The sequence below is a fragment of the Grammomys surdaster genome, unplaced genomic scaffold, assembly GCF_004785775.1.
Source record: "Grammomys surdaster isolate TR1022 unplaced genomic scaffold, NIH_TR_1.0 1149, whole genome shotgun sequence".
Taxonomy (NCBI): Eukaryota; Metazoa; Chordata; class Mammalia; order Rodentia; family Muridae; genus Grammomys; species Grammomys surdaster.
In genome coordinates, this window is record NW_021605568.1 from 1,333,055 (window position 1) to 1,343,120 (window position 10,066).

A 10,066-nucleotide genomic window follows, 5' to 3' on the forward strand; every position below is an offset into this window, starting at 1 on the left:
AAAACTATCACATATATAAAAACATATTCATTAAACTTATATAGTAGCTTCAGTAAACTTTATAAAATTATTTCATTATACTTTCCTTTTTTCTTGTGATTTTAAGCTGAAGTTTCACTTCCTGGGTGTAAGCAGTCTTTCCACAACACCTACTTGGATCAGTGCTAACTTTCTTCAGTAAAAATTAGAAATCTGGACACCAGAGATGGACCTTAAAAAGTAATTTACTGATGCTGGATGTGGAGGCAGATTCATTACATGGATTCACCAAGAAAGCTAAAGTTACTGATTACAGGTCAATTTGTAATAACAAATATGACCTTTCACTCATAATATGCATTTTCTGGATAATACAAAACAGTCAAACAAACACCAGCAAAACAGTGTTCAGTCCTTCATGTTGCTGGCATTTATCAGAATGAACCTGAGGAATTTACACCCTCATTCATTCATTCATTCATTCACATTACATCCCTATCACTGCTGGATTCCTTCAGGTCCCCTCTGTGAAGGTTTGTATATGCTTGGCCCAGAGAGTGGCACTATTAGGAGGTGTGGCCTTGCTGGAGTAGGTTTGTCACTGTGGCTTAAGACCCTCTTCCTAGCTGCCTGGAAGTCAGTCTTCCACTAGCAGCCTTCAGATGAAGATGTAGAACTCTCAGCTCCTCCTGCACCATGCTCCCACCTTGATGATAACAGACTGAACCTCTGAACCTGTAAGCCAGCCACAAATACATGTTGTCCTTTATAAGACTTACCTTAGTCATGGTGTCTGTTCACAGCTTTAAAACCCTATCTAAGTCACCCTCACAGTTCCTCCTCCTCCTCTCCTTTGAGAGGGTGGAGGCCCCCCTGGGTATCCCACCTCATGACACATCAAGCCTGTGCAAAGCTAGGCACATCCTCTCTCAATGAGGCCAAATAAGGCAGCTCAGTTAGGAGAACGTGATCCACAGACAGGCAACAAACAGTTTTAGGGACAGGTCCCACTCTAGTTGTGGGTGAACCCACATGAACACCTAGAGGCACATCTGCTACATATGTGTGGGGAGCTTTAGGTCTGGCCCATGTATACTCTTTGGTTGGTGGTTCAGTCTCTGGGAGCCCCCAAAAGGTCCTGGTAATTGACTGTTGGTGTTCCTGTGGGGTCTGTGACACTTCCAGCTCACTCAACTCTTCCAAAAGACTCCTTGAGCGCTATCTAATGTTTGGCAATGGATCTCTGCATCTCTTTCAGTCAGCTGCTGGGTGGAGGACAACTATGCTAGGCTCCTTTCTGCAAGCATAACAGTATTATTAGTAGTGTGAGGGATTGGTGCTTGCCCATGAGATAGGTCTCAAGTTTGCCCAGTTTTTGGTTTGCTATTCCATTTGTCTCTACTCCATCTTTGTCCCTGCATTTCTTATAGGTTGAACAAATTTTGGGTTGAAAGTTTTGTGGGTGTGTTGGTGTCCTTTTTCCTCCACTGAGGGTCTTGCCTGCCTCTAGGAGATGGCCACTTCAGAACCTGAGGAATTTTAAAGGAACTTCTCCAGTATTTGGAGTCTCCCACACTTGATATGATCCTGTTTTTTGTTATTTTTATACCAGAAAATCCTTCAATCTGGAATGTTTGCACATGTGTGCAACTGAACCCAACTTTTAATCAAAGTTGTTTCCCAAACCTTATTTCTTAATTTTTGAGTTGAACCAAGAAAAGTTTACACTTGTTTTCCAAGGACAAGTCCTCATGATTCATTCTTTTAAGTACTAAGAAAGCGATGATAGAGGCTTCACAAACTCTATATTTTAGAATTACCCTACAATGAGTACATTCATGTGTGCAAAAAAAAAAAAAAACAACCTGGGGTAATTGAAAATTTGGAAGATTTCCTGTATATGAATTATTGCTCTCTGAAACATTAATTTTAATGTCTTTTGAGGGCCCCGAGAGGACTAAAGGCTTTTCCATAGTGTGTGCATAAGGTTTCTCTCCAGTGTGAGCTATTTCACATCTTCTCCACAATGAAAAGAGCTCTGAAGACTTTATCACGTGGCTTGCAGCTTTTTTCCAAAGCCTTTTCTCGAGTGTGTCTGCTTATATGTATTAGAAGGGAATTTCTATTACTAGGAGCTACATGGATTCAAAAGAATAGCTTCTTTCAATGTGTTATTTTCCCACATTTTAAGCATAAAACGTCACTCTCATGTTGTTTTATTTCTGAGAGTTAACCAAGAGAAGACTGTCTCAAGTTACTTACAAACATCTTCATTTGTTCTCCAATGAATTAGTGCATGTCTTCGCAAATGGTATGTCAAGAAGCCACTCCCACATGGCTTACATCTGTAAGATCTCTTTCTGCTGTGGATTCCTTCATGTATTTCAACATGAAAAGCATAAAGAAACGCTTTCCCATATTGCTTACATTCTTAGGATCTCTCTCTTCTGTGGGTTTGTTCATGTCTTTGAAAATATAAAGAATAACGAAAGGCTTCCCCACATTGCTTGCAAACATAGGGCCTTTCTCGAGTATGGATTCTTTCATGTTTTTTAAGGGTACTGGAATACCCAAAGGTCTTCCCACAGTATTCACACATATAGGGCTTCTCACCAGTGTGAATTCTTTTGTGTGTTTTTAGGGAACTGGAGGAAGTAAAGCTTTTCCTGCATTGCTTACAAACGTAGGGATTCACACCACTATGAATTACTTCATGCTTTTGCAGTTGAATCAAAAGCCTGAAGGTGTTCCCACACTCTTTACATACATACGGTTTTTCCCCAGTGTGAGTTCGTTCATGTATTTGAAAGTTACTAGAAGTAATGAAGGCTTTCCCACATTGCTTACATACATAGGGTTTCTCTCCAGTGTGAACTCTTGTGTGTCTTCGAAGGCAAGAGGAATCAGAGAAAACTTTCCCACAATGATTACAGAGAAAAGTCTTCTCACAAGTTGGAGTCATCTTATGCCTTGAAAGGTTACCAAACCGAGCAAAGCCTTTCCCACACAGTTCACACACGTAGGGCTTCTTAACACTGTGACTCTTCTCATGCCTTGGTAAAGGACTGAGATGCGTGAAGTCTTTCCCACATGGCTTGTGCACATAAGACTTCTTTGAAAAGTCATTTTGTTCATACATCTGGCCAGATCTGACACAGGGAAGGTCTTCTTTATAGTCCTTATCTTTAGAAGGCTTCTCTCCAGTGTGAGTGCTTTTATGCATCTGAAGGGGTGAAGGAGAACTGGAGCTTCTCCCAAACTCCCTGTGTTTATACAACGTCTGTCCATGTTCCTGGTCTTCACAAGGTCCTACCTGATGGTTCAGGAGCACACCCGGAGATGAGTGGCCAATTCAACCTTCTACACGGACATTCTTTTCAAATGTAGCAAGTCCTGGACAAGACTTCCGGCTCGCAGACTGCCCTGGATTGCAGCTGAAGATTTCTGCATACTGATGACTTTCATTATAGTCACAGAATTTCTCCACCAGTTGGCTGCTGCAAAACAAATGAAGAGTAACAACTGAGTCTGTGCTTACTTGTAGGACCCCAAAGGGCTGCTATGCCCTGGCTGAGCCTTTCCGTATGCGGCTGTCTACTAAGTAACATTCTGCAGTTCCTCTAGGATCAAAACATCCTGACTAAGGCATGGTGCCCCAGGAAGGGAATTTACACTTGACATCCTATTGCCCCCCAAGTTGAGTTCCTGTTTTTTCCTGAGTTTGTATTTTCCTTCCCTGGCTTGGTGTATATATTGAACCTGCTCAGTAAAGGCATTGGCATTCTCTCACAATGAATGACCCGAGTCTGAGTATTTCTTTTTTTTTTTTTTACTTTTTTTTTTCTTTTTTTAATTTTTTTATTGGATGTTTTATTTACATTTCATATGTTGTCCCCTTACCCCATCCCCCACCCACCCAGGAACCCCCAATCCCCTCACACCTCCTCCTTCTTCTTTGTGGATGTAACCTCTATCTACCCCCCCACTCCCACCTCCCCACCCTCAAAACTCCCACCCCCTGGGGCGTCCAGCCTTCATGAGGTCAAGGATCTCATCTTCCACCTGTGCCCAGCAGGGCCCTCCACTCTTATATATTCAGCTAAGGCCCTGGATCCCTCCATAAGTGCTCCCAGGCTGGTGGTTTAGACCCTGGGAGCTGTGGTTGGTTGGTATTGTTGCTCTCCTCATGGGGCCACAAATCCTTTCAGCTCCTTCAGTCTTCACTCTAACTCCTCCATTGAGAACCCCATAATCACTTCAATGGCTAGTTGTGAGCATCTGCCTCTGAATATGTCAGACTCTTGAAGACCTCTGAGGAGACATCCATATCAGGCTCTTATCAGCATGCACTTCCTGACTTCCACATCAGCATCTACCTTTGGTGACTGCACATGGGATGGATACTCAGGTGGAAAGGTCTTCAGACGGCCCCTCCTTCAGTTTTTGTCCCTCGCTTTGTCTCCATATTTGCTCCCTTGAGTATTTTGTTGCTCCTTCTAAGAAGGACCGAATCACCCCCACTTGGTCTTCCTTCTTTATGGACTTCATGTGGCCTGTGAGTTGCATCTTGGGCATTTTAAGGTTCTGGGCTAATATCCAATACTCAGTGAGTGAATACCATGTGTGTTCTTTTGTGATTGGCTTACCTCACTCAGTATGATAATTTCTAGTTCCATCCATTTACCTAGGAACCTCTCAAATTCATTGTTTTTAATAGCTGAGTAATACTCCATTGTGTAAATATACCACATTTTTTTAATCCATTCCTCAGTTGAAGGACATCTGGGTTCTTTCCAGCTCCTGGCTATTATAAATAAGGCTGCTATGAACATAGTTGAGCATATGTCCTTGTTATATGTTCGAGCACCTTCTGGGTATATGCCTAGGAGTGGTATAGCTGGATCCTCGGGTAATGCTATGTCCAATTTTCTGAGGAACCGCCACACTGATTTCCAAAGTGGTTGCACCATCTTGCAGTCCCACCAACAATGGAGGAGTGTTCCTCTTTCTCCACACCCTCGCCAGCATCTACTATCACCTGAGTTTTTAATCTTAGCCATTCTGACTGGTGTGAGATGGAATCTCAGGGTTGTTTTGATTTGCATTTCCCTGACGACTAAGGATGCCGAGCATTTCTTTAGGTGCTTCTCGGCCATTCGAGTTTCTTCTGTTGAAAATTCTTTGTTAAGCTCTATACCCCATTTTTTAATAGGGTAATTTGGTTGCCTGGAGTCTAATTTCTTGAGTTCTTTGTATATATTGGATATTAGCCCTCTATCAGATGAAGGATTGGTAAAGATCTTTTCCCAATTTGTTGGTTGTCGTTTTGTCCTATTGACAGTGTCCTTTGCCTTACAGAAACTTTGCAATTTTATGAAGTCCCATTTGTCAATTCTCGATCTTAGAGCATATGCCATTGGAGTTCTGTTCAGGAACTTTTCCCCTGTGCCCAAGTATTCGAGGCTTTTCCCCACCTTCTCTTCTATTAGTTTCAGTGTATCTGGTTTTATGTGGAGGTCCTTTATCCACTTAGATTTGAGCTTTGTACAAGGGGATAAGAATGGATCAATTTTCATTCTTCTACATGTTGTCCTCCAGTTGAACCAGCACCATTTGTTGAAAATGCTGTCCTTTTTCCACTGGACAGTTTTAGCTCCTTTGTCAAAGATCAAGTGACCATAGGAGTGTGGGTTCATTTCTGGGTCTTCAATTCTATTCCATTGATCTTCCTGCCTGTCTCTGTACCAATACCAGGTAGTTTTTATCACTATTGCTCTGTAGTACAGCTTGAGGTCAGGGATGGTGATTCCTCCCGAAGTTCTTTTATTGTTGAGAATAGTTTTCGCTATCCTAGGTTTTTTGTTATTCCATATGAATTTGAGAATTTCCTTTTCTAACTCTGTGAAGAATTGAGTTGGGATTTTAATGGGGATTGCATTGAATCTGTAGATTGCTTTTGGCAAGATGGCCATTTTTATTATATTAATCCTGCCAATCCATGAGCATGGGAGATCTTTCCATCTTCTGAGATCTTCTTCAATTTCTTTCTTCAGAGACTTGAAGTTCTTGTCATACAGGTCTTTCACTTGCTTGGTTAGATTCACACCAAGGTATTTTATATTATTTGCAACTATTGTGAAGGGTGTCATTTCCCTAATTTCTTTTTCAGTCTGTTTATCTTTCATGTAGAGGAAGGCTACTGATTTGTTTGAGTTGATTTTATAACCAGCCACTTTGCTGAAGTTGTTTATCAGGTTTAGGAGTTCTCTGGTGGAAGTTTGGGGGTCACTTAAGTATACTATCATATCATCTGCAAATAGCGATATTTTGACTTCTTCCTTTCCTATTTGTATCCCTTTGACTTCTTTTTGTTGTCTAATTGCTCTGGCTAAGACTTCCAGTACTATATTGAATAGGTAGGGGGAGAGTGGGCAGCCTTGTCTAGTCCCTGATCTTAGTGGGATTGCTTCAAGTTTCTCTCCATTTAGCTTGATGTTGGCTACTGGTTTACTGTAAATTGCTTTTACTATGTTTAGGTAGGGGCCTTGAATTCCTGATCTTTCCAAGACTTTTATCATGAAGGGATGTTGAATTTTGTCAAATGCTTTCTCAGCATCTAGTGAGATAATCATATGGTTTTTTTCTTTAAGTTTGTTTATATAGTGGATTACATTGATGGATTTCCGAATATTGAACCATCCCTGCATTCCTGGGATAAAACCTACTTGATCATGATGGATGATTGTTTTGATGTGGTCTTGGATTCGGTTTGCTAGAATTTTATTGAGTATTTTTGCATCGATGTTCATAAGGGAGATTGGTCTGAAGTTCTCTTTCTTTGTTGGGTCCTTGTGGGGTTTGGGAATGAGTGTAATTGTAGCTTCATAGAACGAATTGGGTAGTGTTCCTTCTGTCTCTATTTTGTGGAATAGTTTGAAGAGAATTGGTATTAGGTCTTCCTTGAAGGTCTGATAGAATTCAGCACTAAAACCATCTGGTCCTGGGGTTTTTTTAGTGGGGAGACTTTTAATGACTGCTGCTATTTCCTGAGGGGTTATGGGACTATTTAGATGGTTTATCTGCTCCTGGTTTAATTTTGGTACCTGGTATCTGTCTAGGAAATTGTCCATTTCATCCAGGTTTTCCAGTTTTGTTGAGTATAGACCTTTGTAGTAGGATCTGATGATTTTTTTAATTTCTTCCGTTTCTGTTGTTATGTCTCCCTTTTCAGTTCTGATTTTATTAATTTGGATACTCTCTCTGTGCCCTCTGGTTAATCTGGCTAACGGTTTATCTATCTTGTTGATTTTCTCAAAGAACCAACTCCTGGTTTTATTGATATTTTGTATTGTTCTTTCAGTTTCTATTTGGTTGATTTCAGCCCTGAGTTTGATTATTTCCTGCCTTCTACTCCTCCTGGGTGTATTTGCTTCTTTTTGTTCTAGGGCTTTTAGTTGTGCAGTCAACTTGTTAGTGTGTGCTCTTTCCAGTTTCTTTTTGTAGGCACTTAGAGCTATGAGTTTTCCTCTTAGCACTACCTTCATGGAGTCCCACAAGTTTTGGTATGATGTGTCCTCATTTTCATTGAAATCTAAAAAGTCTTTAATTTCTTTCTTTATTTCTTCCTTGACCAAGTCATCATTGAGTAGAGAGTTGTTCAGTTTCCATGTGCACATGGGTTTTCCATTGGTTTTGTCATTATTAAAGACCAGTCTTATTCCATGGTGATCTGATAAGAGGCAAGGGATTATTTCAATCTTTTTGTATCTGTAGAGGCTTGTTTTGTGACCAATTATATGGTCTATTTTGGAGAAGGTACCATGAGGTGCTGAGAAAAAGGTATATTCTTTTGTTTTAGGATGAAATGTTCTATAGATGTCTGTTAAGTCCATTCGGTTCATAACTTCTGTTAATGTCAAAGTGTCTCGGTTTAGTTTCTGTTTCCATGATCTGTCCATTGCTGAGAGTGGGGTGTTGAAATCCCCCACTATTATTGTGTGAGGTGTAATGTGTGTTTTGAGCTTTAGTAAAGTTTCTTTTATGTATGTAGGTGCCCTTGCATTTGGGGCATAGATGTTCAGAATTGAGAGTTCACCTTGGTAGCTTTTTCCTTTGATGAGTATGAAGTGTCCTTCCTTATCTTTTTTGATTAATTTTGGATGGAAGTCGATTTTATTTGATATTAGAATGGCTACTCCAGCTTGTTTCTTGGGACCATTGGCTTGGAAAATTGTTTTCCACCCTTTTATTCTGAGGTAGTGTCTGTCTTTGTCACTGAGGTGTGTTTCTTGTATGCAGCAAAATTCTGGGTCTTGTTTGTGTATCCAGTCTGCTAGTCTGCGTCTTTTTATTGGGGAATTGAGACCATTGATGTTAAGAGATATTAAGGAAAAATGATTGTGGCTTCCTGTTATTTTTGTTATTAGAGGTAAAGTTATGTTTGTATAGTTATCTTCTTTTGGGGTTGTTGGAAGATTACTTCCTTGCTTTTTCTAGATTGTAGTTTCCCTCCTTGTGTTGGCGTTTTCCATCCATTATCCTTTGAAGTGCTGGGTTTGTGTTAAGATATTGTGCAAATTTGGTTTTGTCATGGAATATCTTGGTTTCACCATCTATATTGATTGAGAGTTTTGCTGGGTATAGTAATCTGGGCTGGCAATTGTGTTCTCTTAGGGTCTGTATGATGTCCGTCCAGGCTCTTCTGGCTTTTATAGTCTCTGGTGAGAAGTCTGGTGTAATTCTTATAGGTCTGCCTTTATATGTTACTTGACCTTTTTCCCTTACTGCTTTTAGTATTTTTTCTTTGTTTTGTGCATCTGATGTTTTGATTATTATGTGACGGGAGGTATTTCTTTTCTGGTCTAGTCTATTTGGTGTTCTGTAGGCTTCTTGTATGTTTATGGGCATCTTGTTCTTTAGGTTAGGGAAATTTTCCTCAATGATTTTGTTGAAGATATTTACTGGCCCTTTAAGTTGGGAATCTTCATTCTCATCTATACCTATTATCCTTAGGTTTGGTCTTCTCATTGTGTCCTGAATTTCCTGGATGTTTTGAGTTAGGAGTTTTTTGCTTTTTTCATTTTCTTTGACAACTGTGTCAATATTTTCCACCGTATCTTCTGCATTTGAGATTCTCTCTTCTATCTCTTGTATTCGGTTGGTGATGCTTGCGTCTGTGACTCCTGATCTCTTTCTTAGGTTTTCTATCTCCATGGTTGTCTCCCTTTGAACTTTCTTTATTGTTTCTATTTCCAGTTTCAGATCCTGAATGTTTTTGTTTAATTCCTTCTTTGTGTTTTCTTCCATTTCTTTAAGGGATTTCTGTGATTCCTCTTTAAGGGCTTCTATCTGTTTACTTGTACTCTCCTGTATTTCTTTAAGGGAGTTACTTAATTCCTTCTTATAATCCTCTATCATCATCATGAGAAGTGATTTTAATTCTGAATCCTGCTTTTCAGGTGTGAAGGGGTGTTCAGGGCTTGCTATATTGGGAGAACTGGGCACTGATGATGCCAAGAAACTTTGGTTTCTGTTGCTTATGTTCTTGCGTTTGCCTTTCGCCATCTGGGTAACTCTAGTGGTACCTGCCCTCTCTGTGTAAGATTGGAATCTGTATTTCCAGTTATCTTGCTTATTGCAGAGCTCCTCGGAGTCCAGAGGTCTCTGTGGTCTTATGCCCCTAATCTCCCGGGTGGAAGAACTCCTGGGACTCAGGCCACCTCTTGGATCTGGTAATCCTTCTGTTCTGAGTGCAGTGGCTCCTCGGCTGCTCTGAGTGCAGTGGGTTCTCGATGACTCAGGATTCAGTTTCAGCTGCTCTGAGTGCAGTGGCTCCTAGATGACTCAGGATTCAGTTTCTCCACAGAACAGGAGCAGACCAACTCTGTGTCAGCTGCTCTGAGTGCAGTGGCTCCAGCTGCTCTGAGTGCAGTGGGTCCCTGATGACTCAGAATTCAGTTTCAGCTGCTCTGAGTGTAGTGACTTCTCGATGACTCAGGATTCAGTTTCTCCACAGGACAGGAGCAGACCTACTCTGTGTCTGCTCCAGTCCCAGGGACCAGGCAGGGGCCGAAGGGAAGTGGAATTC

The 10,066-nt window shown here is 40.8% G+C and overlaps 1 protein-coding gene across 1 annotated transcript; it reads right to left on the reverse strand.

Moving 5' to 3' along the window:
* Nucleotides 1-1,853: 1,853 nt before the first annotated feature.
* LOC114634968 (gastrula zinc finger protein XlCGF7.1-like) lies at nucleotides 1,854-3,411 on the reverse strand. Its single transcript, XM_028783585.1, has one exon. The coding sequence runs from the start codon at nucleotides 3,200-3,202 to the stop codon at nucleotides 2,411-2,413; it is 792 nt and encodes a 263-aa protein (XP_028639418.1). The 5' UTR covers nucleotides 3,203-3,411; the 3' UTR covers nucleotides 1,854-2,410.
* Between the last annotated feature and the right edge of the window lie 6,655 nt (nucleotides 3,412-10,066).